The 16,309-nt window shown below is 41.5% G+C and overlaps 1 protein-coding gene across 1 annotated transcript; it reads left to right on the top strand.

Annotated features, from left to right (window-relative positions):
* Positions 1–75: 75 nt before the first annotated feature.
* LOC137917027 (myosin heavy chain, fast skeletal muscle-like) lies at positions 76–6,175 on the top strand. The gene is made up of 21 exons (XM_068759912.1): positions 76–208; positions 341–596; positions 775–1,017; positions 1,114–1,290; positions 1,415–1,560; positions 1,672–1,762; positions 1,846–2,235; positions 2,462–2,588; positions 2,723–2,841; positions 3,005–3,201; positions 3,295–3,478; positions 3,566–3,731; positions 3,818–3,942; positions 4,219–4,527; positions 4,647–4,850; positions 4,945–5,070; positions 5,184–5,354; positions 5,463–5,567; positions 5,651–5,746; positions 5,830–5,961; positions 6,063–6,175. Exons 1-21 carry the CDS (start codon positions 111–113, stop codon positions 6,081–6,083), a joined length of 3,483 nt encoding a protein of 1,160 aa, XP_068616013.1. The 5' UTR covers positions 76–110; the 3' UTR covers positions 6,084–6,175.
* Positions 6,176–16,309: the final 10,134 nt, after the last annotated feature.

A 16,309-nucleotide genomic window follows, 5' to 3' on the forward strand; every position in this document is an offset into this window, starting at 1 on the left:
GACTGCATTACCTGTGCGGGTTGACCTGGTGTGCGTGTGATCGCCTACATTTGTCTCCGAAACAACATCAGGTGTTCTTCAAAGCCGGTCTGCTGGGCACACTGGAGGAGATGAGAGATGAGAAACTGGCTAGCCTGGTGACAATGACTCAGGCTCTCTGCAGAGGATATGTCATGAGGAAGGCGTATATTAAGATGACGGAGAGGAGGTGGGGTTATACTATAGTGTATCACACACTATGTTCTGTTCATTCGAATAATGTCTCGTCAGACTGTAACCCTGTGTCTGTATGAATATCATCTGCGAAACACGTGGTAATTTGGTCATATTTATGTCGTAGGGAATCGATATACAGCATCCAGTACAATGTCCGTTCATTCATGAATGTGAAGAACTGGCCGTGGCTGAAACTGTACTTCAAGATCAAGCCTCTTCTGAAGAGTGCCGAGACTGAGAAGGAGCTGCAGCAGATGAAGGAGAACTATGATAAAATGAAATCAGACCTGGCAACTGCTTTGACCAAGAAGAAGGAATTGGAAGAGAAGATGGTTTCCCTGCTGCAGGAAAAGAATGACCTGCAACTCCAAGTGGCATCAGTAAGTAGGAAAATAACGGACGTCTCATTTCAGAGAACAGACACGTCTTACGGCAAAGTGTTCCTCTCATTTTCAAGTATGCCAGAGAGATAAAAATTGCACATCGAATCACAGTCCTCTAAACATTACATGTTGAATAGAAAACACCTAAACATTACATGTCTAATCTGTTTGCTAGGAAGGAGAGAACCTCTCTGATTCAGAGGAAAGGTGTGAAGGGCTCATTAAGAGCAAGATCCAGCTTGAAGCCAAACTCAAAGAGACAACCGAGAGACTGGAGGATGAAGAGGAAATTAATGCCGAGCTCACCGCCAAGAAGAGGAAGCTGGAGGATGAATGCTCTGAGCTGAAGAAAGACATTGATGACTTGGAGCTTACCTTGGCTAAAGTGGAGAAGGAGAAGCATGCCACAGAAAACAAGGTCTAAAGAATGTGCACGCTACACTGTTTAATATATTTACAACACAAGATATTATGTGATGGAACTTTTTTTTTTTTACCTATAACATCACTCTAGGTGAAAAACCTGACAGAGGAAATGGCGTCTCAAGATGAGTCTATTGCCAAGTTGACCAAGGAGAAGAAAGCCCTCCAAGAGGCCCACCAGCAAACACTTGATGATCTGCAGGCAGAGGAAGACAAAGTCAACACTCTGACCAAGGCCAAGACCAAGCTGGAACAGCAAGTGGATGATGTGAGGGAGCATTTATTTTGATTGAGTCTTTTGATGGTGAAGTTAGTCTTGTTTTGTGTAATCATTTAGTATTCCTGGTGTCTTTTGAATACCTAAATCAGCTATCAATATTCTCTTCTGATAGCTCGAGGGATCACTGGAACAAGAGAAGAAGCTCCGCATGGACCTTGAGAGAGCCAAGAGGAAGCTTGAGGGAGATTTGAAATTGGCCCAGGAATCCATAATGGATCTGGAGAATGACAAGCAGCAATCTGATGAGAAAATCAAGAAGTAAGGTTTTTTGTATTGGGTTAGGTTATTGATCATCTATTCAGTATCTCATTGCACCCCATCAGCAAACCAGATGGTGACAGTGAAGGTTTTCTTGGTATCCTTATCAAGGAAAGACTTTGAGACCAGCCAGCTCCTCAGCAAGATTGAGGATGAACAGTCTCTTGGTGCTCAGCTTCAGAAGAAGATCAAGGAGCTCCAGGTAATGCAGTTAAGGTGGATGATAAAGTCAGTGAATCAAAACCAGCACGCTCATGTTCATAGATTATTTGATATCAAATCTAGGCTCGTATTGAGGAGCTGGAGGAAGAGATCGAGGCTGAGAGGGCAGCTCGGGCAAAGGTTGAGAAGCAGAGGGCTGACCTCTCCAGGGAGCTCGAGGAAATCAGCGAGCGGCTAGAGGAAGCCGGTGGAGCGACAGCTTCCCAGATTGAGATGAACAAGAAGCGCGAGGCTGAGTTCCAGAAGCTGCGTCGTGATCTTGAGGAGTCCACCCTGCAGCACGAGTCGACAGCGTCTGCGCTCCGTAAGAAGCAGGCCGACAGTGTGGCAGAGCTGGGAGAGCAGATCGACAACCTCCAGCGCGTCAAGCAGAAGCTGGAGAAGGAGAAGAGCGAGTATAGGATGGAGATCGATGACCTCTCCAGCAACATGGAGGCTGTCGCCAAAGCCAAGGTGTGTGGCTTGTCATGTGACGTCTCTTTTGGCATCTGAGGAATACAAAAGCAGATGTGGTTAAGATAACCCCAAGAAATAGTCTCATAGCCTCTGATTCAACCTTTGAGAATGAGGATTTCAGTGACTTTAATATACTGCTTTAAAATCAAAAATATTAAATATTTGCATCGATGGATTTAATGTTTTCTTAATGCATACTGTTTGTTTGTTTTTTGGTTTATAGGGCAACTTGGAGAAAATGTGCAGAACCCTTGAGGACCAGTTGAGTGAACTCAAATCCAAAAACGATGAAAATGTCCGTCAGTTGAATGACATTAATGCACAGAGGGCCAGGCTGCAGACAGAGAATGGTGAGTAAGCTGTCATTATAACCACAGTGTGGACAGAGTTGTCATATATGAAACATTAGCATAAACAGACACAATTATAAATAAATAAAAATGTAAACATGCTCCTCCTAACTCGTGAACATTGTGCCATTCAGGTGAGTTTTCTCGCCAGCTTGAGGAGAGGGAAGCGCTTGTTTCCCAGTTGACCAGAGGCAAACAGGCTTTTACTCAGCAGATCGAGGAGCTGAAGCGACACGTTGAGGAGGAAGTGAAGGTATTACAATTACCATATTCTTCCAGACAACCTAACACAATTCAAATAAATAATCAATATGCATCTGGTGCGTGTTATTAAAAAACATTTAGGGCACCGCAAGTCTTTAATTACATTATGTTACAAGTAGGTCAATTAATAAGTCTCCTGAAATTCTTTAAAGTCCAAGAACGCCCTGGCCCATGCTGTCCAGTCGTCCCGCCACGACTGTGATCTGCTCAGAGAGCAGTTTGAGGAGGAGCAGGAGGCCAAGGCTGAGCTGCAGCGTGGAATGTCCAAGGCCAACAGTGAGGTGGCTCAGTGGAGATCCAAATATGAGACTGATGCTATTCAGCGTACTGAGGAGCTGGAGGATGCAAAGTAGACCATCTCTTCTACTCTCTCTCTGATCATTTAAATTGTTGCTATCGGTTCTCTTTGAGTTCATCACGGACATATTTCCTCTCACTACAGGAAGAAGCTGGCCCAGCGTCTGCAGGATGCTGAGGAATCCATCGAGGCGGTGAACTCCAAGTGTGCCTCTTTGGAGAAGACCAAGCAGAGGCTGCAGGGCGAGGTGGAGGACCTCATGATTGATGTGGAGAGAGCCAATTCTCTGGCTGCCAACCTGGACAAGAAGCAGAGGAACTTTGACAAAGTTAGTCATAAACTTCCTTGATTGTTTGGTGCCATAAATCTACAGGAACCAGTTAATCATTTTTATTAACATTAACTTGAATTGCAGATCCTTGCAGAGTGGAAACAGAAGTATGAGGAGGGCCAGGCAGAACTGGAAGGAGCTCAGAAGGAGGCTCGTTCTCTCAGCACTGAGCTGTTCAAGATGAAGAACTCCTATGAAGAGGCTCTGGATCAACTGGAGACCTTAAAGAGAGAAAACAAGAACCTGCAGCGTATGTGAACTCTTCAACTTGCATAGAGAAAATAATTCTGACAGCACACACGGGTAATTTGTCTTGCTTTACACTGTTTCCTACAGAGGAGATCTCAGACCTGACTGAACAGATTGGCGAGACTGGAAAGACGGTCCATGAGCTGGAAAAATCCAAGAAGATTGTGGAGACTGAGAAATCTGAAATCCAGGCAGCACTGGAGGAAGCTGAGGTAATACAGTTTCAAATTGTAGAATTTATGTTTCGTTTGATGGACAAGTATTACCATCATGACAAATGCTGCATTTTTCTCTTTCATGCTTTTTTTAAATTTGAACTGCTGGCAAGCTTACATTTACAAATCCTTATCAGATGAGTAATGTATTGAAATTTTCTGATTGCGAGGGGGGGTGGTTCACATTTTATCGTGATCAATGTGATCATACTTTCACACCATCCTTGTATGAGATGCTAACCTTTAAAATGTAATTGATCAAATTGAACCAAGGGTACCCTGGAGCACGAGGAGGCCAAGATTCTCCGTGTACAACTTGAGCTCAACCAGGTCAAAGGTGAGATTGACAGGAAGCTGGCCGAGAAGGATGAGGAGATGGAGCAGATCAAGAGGAACAGCCAGAGAGTGATTGACTCCATGCAGAGCACTCTGGATTCTGAGGTCAGGAGCAGGAATGATGCCCTGAGAATTAAAAAGAAGATGGAGGGAGACCTGAATGAGATGGAGATTCAGCTGAGCCATGCCAATAGGCAGGCTGCTGAGTCCCAGAAGCAGCTGAGGAATGTCCAGGGACAACTCAAGGCAAGGCTGACATAATAATGTATTTTCTAAAACCTTTTTAATTCTGAATATTTTGCTCATAGGTGGGCAGAAAACAAAATAAACAACCCAGAAAGTTTTTTTTTTTTTATTGTTGTCAGGATGCCCAACTGCACCTTGATGATGCACTCCGAGGGCAAGAAGACATGAAGGAGCAGGTCGCCATGGTGGAGCGCAGAAATGGTCTGATGATGGCTGAGATTGAGGAGCTGAGAGTTGCTCTGGAACAGACAGAGCGAGGACGTAAAGTGGCCGAGCAGGAGTTGGTTGATGCGAGTGAGCGTGTCGGACTCCTTCACTCTCAGGTTTGCTGTCTGCTATACATGTGAAAATATCTACTCCAAATAAAAAGCATGAAAAGGGCTGATTTCACATCACTTCTTTTATACCAATATGTAGAACACCAGTCTCATGAACACCAAGAAGAAGCTGGAAGCTGACCTTGTCCAGGTTCAAGGTGAAGTGGATGACTCAGTCCAGGAAGCGAGGAATGCCGAAGACAAGGCCAAAAAGGCTATAACTGATGTGAGTTTACATCTCTTAGTCATCTCTGTTGTTTTCGGTCTACTTTCAATGCGATAATAAACTTAAGTTTAATATAGATTATGAATGGAGAAACCTTTTTTATTATTATTCAGGCTGCCATGATGGCTGAGGAACTGAAGAAGGAGCAGGACACCAGTGCTCACCTGGAGAGGATGAAGAAGAACCTGGAGGTCACAGTCAAGGACCTGCAGCACCGTCTGGATGAGGCTGAGAATCTCGCCATGAAGGGTGGCAAGAAGCAGCTCCAGAAACTGGAGTCCAGGGTACATGGCGTCCAGCGATATAATAAATGTCAACCTTCCATAGTATTTTGCATTTCTTTGCATGCTTGCAGATCCTTTCCCCAATCTTCATTCATCATTATCCTGCAGGTGCGTGAGCTGGAGACTGAAGTCGAGGCTGAGCAGAGGCGAGGAGCTGATGCTGTTAAAGGTGTCCGCAAATACGAGAGGAGAGTGAAGGAGCTGACCTACCAGGTAATTCCTCCTGAAGAACAACCCCATCTTCTCCTTAGCCCTCTGTTCCCCGTCACTTACTGAATAAGCCTGTATATGCATAGACTGAGGAGGACAAGAAGAATGGAATCAGACTCCAGGACCTGGTGGACAAACTGCAGCTCAAAGTCAAGGCTTACAAAAGACAGGCTGAGGATGCTGTAAGTCAGCAGCATTTATAGCACCAATGATTTAACGTAGACCGTCTCATAACCGCATCTATATAATTATATTCCCTTCACAGGAGGAGCAGGCCAACACTCACATGTCCAGGGTCAGGAAGGTTCAGCATGAGCTGGAGGAGGCTCAGGAGCGTGCTGACATCGCCGAGTCGCAGGTCAACAAGCTGAGAGCCAAGAGCCGAGAAGCCGGAAAGGTAGCTTTTGTCTTTTTACAGTGCATTGTCTTCCCAAACACATTCCAAATGTTAAGGAATTCATTCCTTCTGCATCTACTAATTCTGTGTATTCTTTTCAGGGAAGTGACTCCGCTGAGTAAAATGAAAGTTCCAACTGAGAGAATTCATACAGCATTAGTCCCTGTGAATTTTCCTCTGCAAATCTCTAATAAATTTTAAGCAAGTCTCAAAAGGCACCGTCTTTGTTTCCTTTGTTGCCACATTCATAGAGACCAAGTCAGTGTTGCTACCAGGTTCCTGATTAAAACAAACAAGCAAAAACTAATAAAGCAATTAAAATAAACCCAAATATTCTGTGTCAGTATGAAACTGGCAAATTATTAGATATTTTAGTTGCAAGAAAAGGAACATTAGAGATGTAAGAATGACAAAGACCTGCAAATCAAGGGTTAGACTCTAACCGTTAGAGGCTACGTTTATCTTCCTTTAATTCAACCATCAAGAGGTCCTGTGTAAAGCATTTGTCATAACTTGTTCTCTAGATATATATTGCTTTCCAATTAAGGCCAACACCAGCAAATATGTGAAAGATTTAATAAAACCAGTTAACCTACCGGTATATCACATAAATAAATGTTTGCAAACAATCCCAGAATGACGTCCTGAGAAGATAAAATAAGACACTTCTTCAAAGATGACCTCCATTTCAGGAACAGTGGAACCGTGCAATGACCTGCTATAACAGGCGTGGATGAATTCTTGCCAACAACTAATTGAACTTCTTAGTCTGTTTCCATCCAATGAAAGTCCCAAATGACTTCAGTATTATATCCTTACCGTGGCTATACATGTCACTGCATCTGTCTTATGATGCCACACACACACACACACACTCCACAGCTGCTACTCTCATCCTTCTATTCCTGTGTCTCCTTGTGTTCCTGTTTTGGTTTTGCTCGTGCATTTATTATATCTTTTTTTTGTGTGAGTCTATATAGCAAATAAAAAGGTTGTTTCCTTTGTTATTAGAGTTGATTTGAGTGTTTTTAGACGACCGGAACAGATTAAATTGTTTTCAGTTATCTTATATGGGAAACATTGATTTGACATATGAGCTCGGTGCAGGAACGAATTATACTCATATGTCAAGGTATTACTGCAAACCTTTTCAAGCAGTGTTCAGTAGCACAAGTTAATTAAAAGAATGCAAAATTGACACCACTGACAGACAGAGATTATGGTAGGACTTAACAGTGCATCGCTGACATTTGTAATGGTGAAGCACTCACTGTTGTGGAATGACAATAGGCTTAATATAATCTCAAAGCCACTGTGGGAGCTCAAGTCCGCCGCTGCAGAGACTGTTGGCAAGAGATCCCCATGTTTTAAGTGTTCAGAGAGTTAACAGTCAGTAATAAATAATAGGAATCCTAATGGCACTCTAAATTTATGACCCCGATTTGCTGCCAAGAGAGCCCATTAAATGCGCAGCTGATTAGGAATGAAATCAGGATCAACATGAGGTCAGCATTGCTTTCATATCATTTGAATAAGGGACCAGGGAGAATCCTCTAGTGTGTGTGTACTGATGGTTTCACGAGGCTCATCCAACAGTTTGTAGCATTAAAATAAGATAAGATAAGATAAGATAAAACAAGATAAGATCTATTGTCACAAGAACAAGCAATAATACAAGCAATAGTATGCATCTTCCCAGAAGTGCTTTTAGCAGTAATTAAATAACAATTGTGAATATATAGATTACAGATAATATTACAACATATACAATTACAGTATATGCAGTACACACGTGTTTTTACAGTATATACAATTATACATTGGGCGTAGTATGATAGTATTAAATATATTTCTTTGAACAAAGAAAAAGAAATGAAGTTAAATAATTTCTTATTCAGGCACAAAATAAGTTTATTAAGATATTAAATGAACATAATGATAACATAAAGAGAAATACCCTTTACATGGGACAGTCATTGAAGTGATGGATGATGATTTCATTTGGATTATTTTTTCTAATTTTATATTTTAGCTGACATTCAAAGGACATGGATAGTAGCTATATAATGTGTACAAGTTTTCAATATATTATAACCAGGAAAATTTGAATAACAGCTGTTAAAGTCGCTTTTGTGTGAAACCCTCACAGTCTGCAAAGAAAGCACAGATGCTGCTGTTGGACCTCAGGGTCAACGTCTTTTATATCGATTTTCATACCAGTCCAATCAAGGGCAAACAAACCTACAGTATAAGGAAAAGATTTGAATGGCAATATCTCCCCACTTTAATTCCTCTTCTTCCCACTTTCTGAAAATACTTGAAACTTATATGTGTATTAAGAAATGTATTTATATATATATATATATATATTCATCCATATTGTTAGCATATATTCAAAAGGAGTTGTAAATTTCACACATAACAGCAAAACAAACTATAAAATTAAGCGTCAGTCTATCAGTCAATTAATCCAACTTTATTTATATAGAATATTCATACATAGCATAATTAAACAACCATCTCAATACAATCTCAGTACACCCTTCAACTCATACACACATGATAAGGATATGAAGCGCAATACAATTAACAGCACAAATTAAATGTCACACTTTGGTTGGCTCTGCTTAAGCCCGACACCCCAGAATGTTTTGACACACTCCAAGGCTCGGTGGCGCGGTGGTAAGCGCTGTTGCCTCACAGCGAGATGGTCGCGGGTTCGTCTCCGGCTTGTGGCCATTCTGTGAGGAGTTTGCATGTTCTGTCTGCGTGGGTTCTCTCCGGGTTCTCCGGCTTCCTCCCACCACCAAAGACATGCAGCCTAGGCTGATTGGTGATGCTAAATTGCCCGTAGGTGTGAGTGTGTGTGGCTGGTTGTATGTCTCTATGTTGCCCTGCGATGAACTGGCGGCTTGTCCAGGGTGTACCCTGCCTCTCGCCCGTTGACTGCTGGGCTTGGCCCACGACCCGATAACGGATTAAGTGGTTGGGACAATGAATAGTACCATATGCATTTAAACATAACATCTCATCTACTGGGAAATGATGGCAAAAAAGACTCTAGATGTTTGTCCTTACTTGAATAGCATGTTTAACACATACTGATCAGGTTAGCTGAAGAAAACTCAAGACCTTTGACCGAACATGAGCAGCTTGCTCGCAACGCATGTTTGCACAATAGCCCACCTGCCAATTAGGGTCATCTCCTTTTTTTGCAGTGAGAAGGTCAGTTAAATATACAAGGCATTGACACTACATCACACAGCAATCCACATGAACTCCATTCAAGTCGTTTACTAACCCTTTAAATCCCGCACCATGAAGTAATCGTCAGAACACTCTAATAACGGAAAATAAGGTCTTAATGGAACCTTCTGACAAATTTGTAAAAAAAAAAAAAGAAAATTACGTGCGCTAATTTATGTAACTTTTGTAAAATCCAGAATTTTTTCTTGGAAAATGCAGATGCATGTGTTGTGATGCAGGCTTGTATCGATCAGCGTTTTCGGGCAGGAAAAAAAAAAATCTAACTTCTGAAGTAGAAGTCTCAAAATCCTGAAAGGCCATGTGTAGCAAATATGATACGTTTGGCAATAAAGGGTTAAAGTCAAGTTATTTTTCCTGTGTTGATTCTACATGCAGCTTGTAGTTTTCACTAATCCTGAATCCACTTTTCATTCATTGTACTATTACAGTTCTGGCATCTGCGACATCTTGTTATTGCCAGAGGACTTATTTAGGGTCTTATCCCAGTCGAGACGGCAACTGGTCGTCCGCTCCATTCCAAGGCGATGTGTAATCCCTCCTCAGCTTGCATGGCATGGCGCTCAGCCTGTTTCTACTTTTTTTTTCTTTCTTTTAGACATATGAGATGTGTGGTTGTCCTGCAACTGTATTCCAGTGACATTTAAATGCTTCTCCAAAGCCAAGGCCTGCCCCTACATAAGGTGGGTTCAACAAGGTTCAAATAATGTGCAAGCTACACTTTTTAATTTACAACACAAGATATTTTGTGACGGCACTTTTTTTTTCACTCTATTCCAGGGTGCTGGAGAGGAGAATCACACTGGACTGGCCCGTGGGCAGAGAGCCGGTGGTCGCATACGAGCCCCAAACCCAGGCCTGGCTCCAGGGTGGTGATTTAAATTTAAATGGATGGGACAACACATAGAATGCATGATTTCTTGGTGTATCTATTGTTGTATCTATTGGTGCATATTATGCACGACACACAAACCAAGATGGCAGATAAAAACAATTCCACACTGAAAACACAATTTACCATCAATGGCGGTAATAAAGGTTGAAACAAAGCTCATAATCCCTTTAACTAATATTGTATTTATATCATAGTATTATAACACGAGAAAGGGTCTTAAACAATTTGAGTGCATTACAGAAACTGTGCTTTCGCTTCAGCAAAGAAGCTGAAACAATACGTCAACTTTTAGCAGAGACCATTTTTTTGCCACCTCAGATCCATTGAATAAGAATATATTAGTGCAGAAGAACATATAAGAACATCAAAACCTTAACTCTGCCTACAATTGCTAATTATCCCCTCTTTCTTCTGGGGAAGCAACTCTGCTTCTTGAAATACCAGAGCTAGCTCTTTCAACATTCAACAATAAGATATTTCATTATTATTATTTTTTTTATTCCAAGCTACTTATACTGACTCCTCAAATTTGACTGCTACTAACTCTCTCTGCAGGAAACTTACGATATAGCATACCAGACTATCTTTTGTTGCCGCCGTTCTTCTTATCTTTCTTTCCACCTCTCTTTCCTTTGCCTTGCTCCTCTTTGCATTTTTGTCCATCTTGAGCCGCCGAACTTTCAGGGTGTGCCTCACTGGTCGCTCCCGGGTTGGGAGATGGAGGCAGCGAGTGGGCTTTTGTTGGACTTGCACAGTTTGGAGAATGCTGCCTGGACGTAACATTTTCTTTTGGGACAAGGTTTAAGTTTAAAGACAAGGGTCTGCAGGGCGCTGCGCTGAGGGGGATCACAAGGTTATCTCCAGGGGCTCCGAGAGTGAGGAAGACTTCTGGGAATCCATATGGAAGGTCCATGTTCTTGTCTCCCTTTAGCAGAAAAGTCACATAAAGACTAATTAAAGCGATAACCTGGGCCAGTTAGCACACAAGCTACGCATGCTGTGGTTACGCTTACCTGCTGTGGCATGAAGCTCATGGACACTCTCACTGTCATCTGTGAAGAAAAGATGAGATGTGTCACAGATGAAGCCTTTGGTTCATTGTGCGGTCATTGCAAACGTTCAGAAGACTTTAGAAATAGCAATATATATAATCAGTAAATAAAAGTCACAATGGGCTCCAAGAACCTTTCTTACACAAAATGAAAACTTTAAAGGTGTATGGGAATTTTTTGCATTTGACAAAAAATGTACCTATGACCAGGAGTCACTCCTGAAATCAAACATTTACCTGGGCTGGAGAATCGATTTTCTTTTGACATTCTGTTTCAGGGATACATGACGCAGATTTTGGGATGACCCTCGGGGAGCCTAAATCTGCATTGGTGCTTTGGGGTTTAGAGTTGGTTCCGGAGCAATCTGTCCCCGGTGTTGTTGGTGTGCCTTCAGTCACGGTGACGTGTAATGGAGAAGCCTTGCCGAAGAGAAATTGTAAAACAGGCAGTTGAGCTGTCAGGTATTTTGCCAATATCTAATATCCAACAGCTGTAATTGATGGACTGATATGCGGTCGTGGGTACAAGAATATTTAGCTACAAATATTTCAACATTATTACTGACTTTATGGGAGTGTGATAAAAAAAAAAAATTAATTAAATTAAACATAGCAGGATTTGCCAGTTTTAATCAAGATACCGCCTAAAATCTAAATGCGGTGTAACTTACGGGTCTTCCAGCCATATTGTTACCGTCGTCTCTTGTTCCGGTACTCTCACTTATCCCTGGTAGGCAAGGAAGTGCGACACGCTGATCGTCTAGCCGCCGTGCCTGACTGGAGGAAATGATGTTGAAGAATTTCTCAGCATCTTCACCTGTTGTGGGAAACCAAAAGTCATTTCTGTGGCACGTCAGAGAGAGGGAAAACCACTGGGTGCATGTTTAAAAGCATTTCCACTGTGTGTGTGTGTGAGACAGGTTTGCTGCTACCAAAAGGCAAAGGGCAGCGTTGTTCTTCCATGCGTCCACTTTGGGCATGAGTGATCATTTTAAGAAACTGCTCCTTATCAACTGGAGACGCCTCCTGAAACCATTTGAAAGAAAAGGGTTGCGCAGCTCAGTGTTGGCGATAATCAACAAAAAATAACCAGAAGGACAAAACGAAACGAAAAAGAACACATTTTCCTTCAAAAGACCGAAGGGTGAGTTTCCTCATCCGTGACTGGCGTCATTTTATTGATAATTGATTTGATATCGCACCGTCTGATGTGGGCCGGTTTTAGCACGGTTCAAGGACGAAGACCTCTGCAGACACTCGTCAGACGCGTATGAAAGTGCGTGGCCGTTACGCTGAGTGAATCGGGCACTAGCCGCATAATTTTGGAAGATTTGGGGTGCAGAACATCTTTGTTCATCCATCCTCGACCCCTGTTGGAAGAAGATAAGGTTAGTTGTTGTCAATCTTCACAATGGCCTTTACGCCACGCTTACGTATGGGACCGACCTGGACTTTGGAGACCATGTAACACAAGTAGCTGGCATCCATCTCTGCAGCAGTCGCTGCTGAGGAGGTGCTGCCATTCTGTATCCCTGGCAATGACGGGAGAGACAAGCGCTGGTCGTCAAGACGTCTACCCTGAGAGTTTGCCAGCATGCTGAAAAACCTTTCGGTATCTAGACATGTGATGATGAAAAGTAGAATAAAAATTGTAAAAATAAGGAATTGCACTATGAGAGGAAAGAACAGAAATTATTGTCATTATGAAAACAGACAGAGGGGAAAATGAATTGCTATTCCAACCTTTGGGCAAAGTGCTCTGGCTGGGCTTGTGAGTGGATGTCGACTGTAATGTACATCGCTGTTCCTCCAATCGTCCACGCTGGGAATTACTCATGAGGGTCCACAAAGCTTCCCGTTCAGCTAAAGTCATGACCTATATGTGTGTGTGTGGGGGGGGGGGGCAAAGTCAATCAATAGGAATCTGACAGATTTATTACACGTAAAGTATGGAGTGAATGAATAATGCACAATGTAAAGCGTCTTTCTGTGCCTTGAATAAAATCAATGCATTATTATTTTTATAAACACAGTGATACTATTTATAGCAACATTCTAGAATTGTTTTTTCCAAGTGACATGATATACCTGTGTTTCTTTCATCTTTGGTTGTTCTATGTCTGAGCTGGGCCTGAAGGAGGCTGACTGTGGAGAGCCTAAAGTGGAAGCAGACTCATCCGTTTTTGGTGACTGTGGGTCGTTCACATTTAGTACTATAGGTAGGGAGCACCTTTGGTCATTCATTCTGGAACCCTGAAAATGCATTCATAGACTTTCTCAAAATTATATTGACGCATTGAAGATATTTTTTATTATTATTCAAGAAGATAAAGGCATTAACCTGAACTTTAGAGACCATGTAACACAAGTAGCCCGACTCTGCTCCTGCATTAGGCGTAGCATCATCATTCTGTATTCCGGGTAATGATGGAAGATAGACTCGCTGGTCATCGAGTCGTTTGCCCTGTGTGTCGGCCAAGAGGCTGAAGAACATTTCCCAATCTAGACTCAGAAAGATGAAATGGAATTTTGCAGACTGTAAAGCTTAAAATTGATTCTGGAGAGAAGATGTGAAGAAGAGGTCTGCACATAGAGATGATTATGGAATAGGGATTGAATTTCACCTGCGAGTGTATTTGCAGTAGGCTTTCTATCTGTATATTTGGGTGAGCAAGGCGCACTCTTGCTAGGATCCATGGAACAGCGCTGATCTTCCATACGCCCACGCTGGCCATGACTTATTGTGTTTATCAGCATCTGCTGGTCATCGGTTAATTCTGTCTGTCGGGGGGGGGAAAGCAGAACAGATGAAGATCAGGAACTTTTCATAACAACGGAAGAAACCTCTAACCATGATGATGATGATGATATATTTATTAGATAGAATGTTAGAGTACAAGTACAGTCAAACACCCTGTCTAAGAGGAGCATTTTAAAAAAGCCCTTGCGGTTTTGTTTCTGTTGAAAGTCCTTCGTTACCATTAAGGCAACAGCAATGACATGGTGGGACAGAAGGTACCTTTACAGAACTGGTATTAGAGGGAACCTTTAATTGGTGGGCTGGTACCAGCAGGAGCTTGCTGTTTCTGTCTGGAGTACTGTCTGTGGCAGAGATCTGCGGTGCGGAGCCGTGATGTTCATTAAACCCAGGTTCCTGACCAAAAAAATGAATAAATGTAAAGAATTGGACAAGAATTCCTTCATTTATTAATCATATCACCTCTTGGAGTGCATGCACCAAGCCATTCACAAGTGCACACCCCAGTACCTGGTGATTAAACATAGGCAACGAGGCCCAAGAGTCATCGAGGTGCTGCATCTGTCTGTCGTCCGAGGTGTAGGCGAGGTCCCCGTGGTGTGAATCTGTGAGGAGCAGGGGCCAATCAATAAGTCAATCCACTATAACATGTAAAGATGCAGATATATTTGTGTCTGCGGCCCCAACCTTCAGGCGTAATATTGATGTGTCCAGTTTTAATAGGACCCGAGACGCACTGCTGTTCTTCCACTTGTCCACACTGTGGGTAACTCATTATGTTGCTGGTTTGCTGCTGTTCTGTGGACTCCTGTTACATCGTCCATGAGAAAGGAGGGACTATTAAGACCCATATCTTTGCACACAATGTTGTGCTGGATACAAAATTATTCGTTCCAGTCACTTAAACAATTTTGTCTCATTGCAAAGTATAAATCTTACACGTTAAGTGTAATTTGTTGAGACAGTTAGTCTTTGCACATTCTTGATATCACGGTAAAAGTCTTGGAACCATGTTGGTGATTAATGTTAAAAAATATAATATAATAATATATTTTTAAAGTTATGATTTTATTATGTGATACAAATGGTGACCATGAATGAATGAAAAAGTGCATAAAATACAACTAAGCCTAAAAAATATTTAAAGCAATAATAAAAAAAAAAAAAGATTTTCCATGACAAATACAGGTAATCAAAGAATGCATTGTTGAATGTTCACAACCCTTCACACACAAGAATTAATATTTTACCTGTATGTCAGTAGCTCCAGTATTTGAGTCCACTTCAACAGCTGCCATTCTGAAAAATCAAAAAAAAAAAATTTGAAAATGCACCTAGATAAACTGTGGATCAATGCAGAAATCCTCACACAAATACTTCCAGTAAATTGAGAAGAAAAAAAATTCAGTGCATGCATAAGGTAACTATTGTCTGTGTAATCGCAATGATGATACCGACTGAAGCTCTACTATAATGTGACTGAATATGATTTGGTGGAAGGCTTTTAAATAGAATTAAGTCCTAAGTATTAACCATTACCATTAAAACCTCAGTTTCCCCAAACTTAATATTTCCATCTGTAATCCCAGATGAAAACATAATCCTTGACATGGGCAGGGATAATCTTTTTCACTGGTAGGTGTGCGTGTTCGCTCTTGTGACCTAACACGGCAATTTAAGTTCAGGTTTGAAGCCCTCACAGAGTAAATAATACATGCTTGAGAGGTAGACATGTGCCCAGGTTGTCATTTTGGGATTAAGAAAACCACTGCTGTGATAAATGCTACATGTAGAATGCACACATTTATTTAGACCTCTGTTGAATTCAGTCAACTCAACATGTAACAAGAGATCAACCATGACCTGGATAACTTTGAATCTTAGGCAAATTATTTAAATTTTTTGAGTGCTGTGGGTTAATTTTGACAGCAAGGTCAAAAAAAAAGAAAAGAAAAAGTAAATGCATATAAAGTTCAATGTTTTCCGTCACTCATTTCAGAAAGTGAAAGCCGTATTATATGGATTCATTCCACAGAGTGAAGCCTTAAAGCAGGGCTGTCAAACTCATTTTCTCCAAGGGCCACATTAGCATTATGTTTGCCCTCCAAAGGCCAAATGTAAACCGTAACACAGTAAAAAATGTAACTAAATGTAATGTAATTTAATGTAAAATAAATGTAACTACTCCTTAACATGCTGTTAAATAACTATTTATTACTTTATGTAACTCATCAGCCGCCAAAGTAATTACAATAAAATATTCAGTTTTGATATCACTTTTTAAAAGGCTGTAACTTAAAAATTGTTAGAGATAAAGCCATACCGTAAATGAGAAAAATCATAAGTTTGAAACAAAGTTTGTGATGGGAATAAATTAACA

Source organism: Brachionichthys hirsutus, unplaced genomic scaffold (assembly GCF_040956055.1).
Source record: "Brachionichthys hirsutus isolate HB-005 unplaced genomic scaffold, CSIRO-AGI_Bhir_v1 contig_957, whole genome shotgun sequence".
In the NCBI taxonomy this organism is placed as follows: domain Eukaryota; kingdom Metazoa; phylum Chordata; class Actinopteri; order Lophiiformes; family Brachionichthyidae; genus Brachionichthys; species Brachionichthys hirsutus.

What these genes read in the sequence shown, in the direction of transcription:
- LOC137917027 (XM_068759912.1), top strand. Translation starts at nt 111, where the DNA reads ATGAGAGATGAGAAACTGGCTAGCCTGGTGACAATGACTCAGGCTCTC. An exon ending in ATGTCCAGGGACAACTCAAG is followed by an intron (nt 4,528 to 4,646) that starts GCAAGGCTGACA and finishes TATTGTTGTCAG; the next exon opens with GATGCCCAACTGCACCTTGA. An exon ending in TCCAGAAACTGGAGTCCAGG is followed by an intron (nt 5,355 to 5,462) that starts GTACATGGCGTC and finishes ATTATCCTGCAG; the next exon opens with GTGCGTGAGCTGGAGACTGA.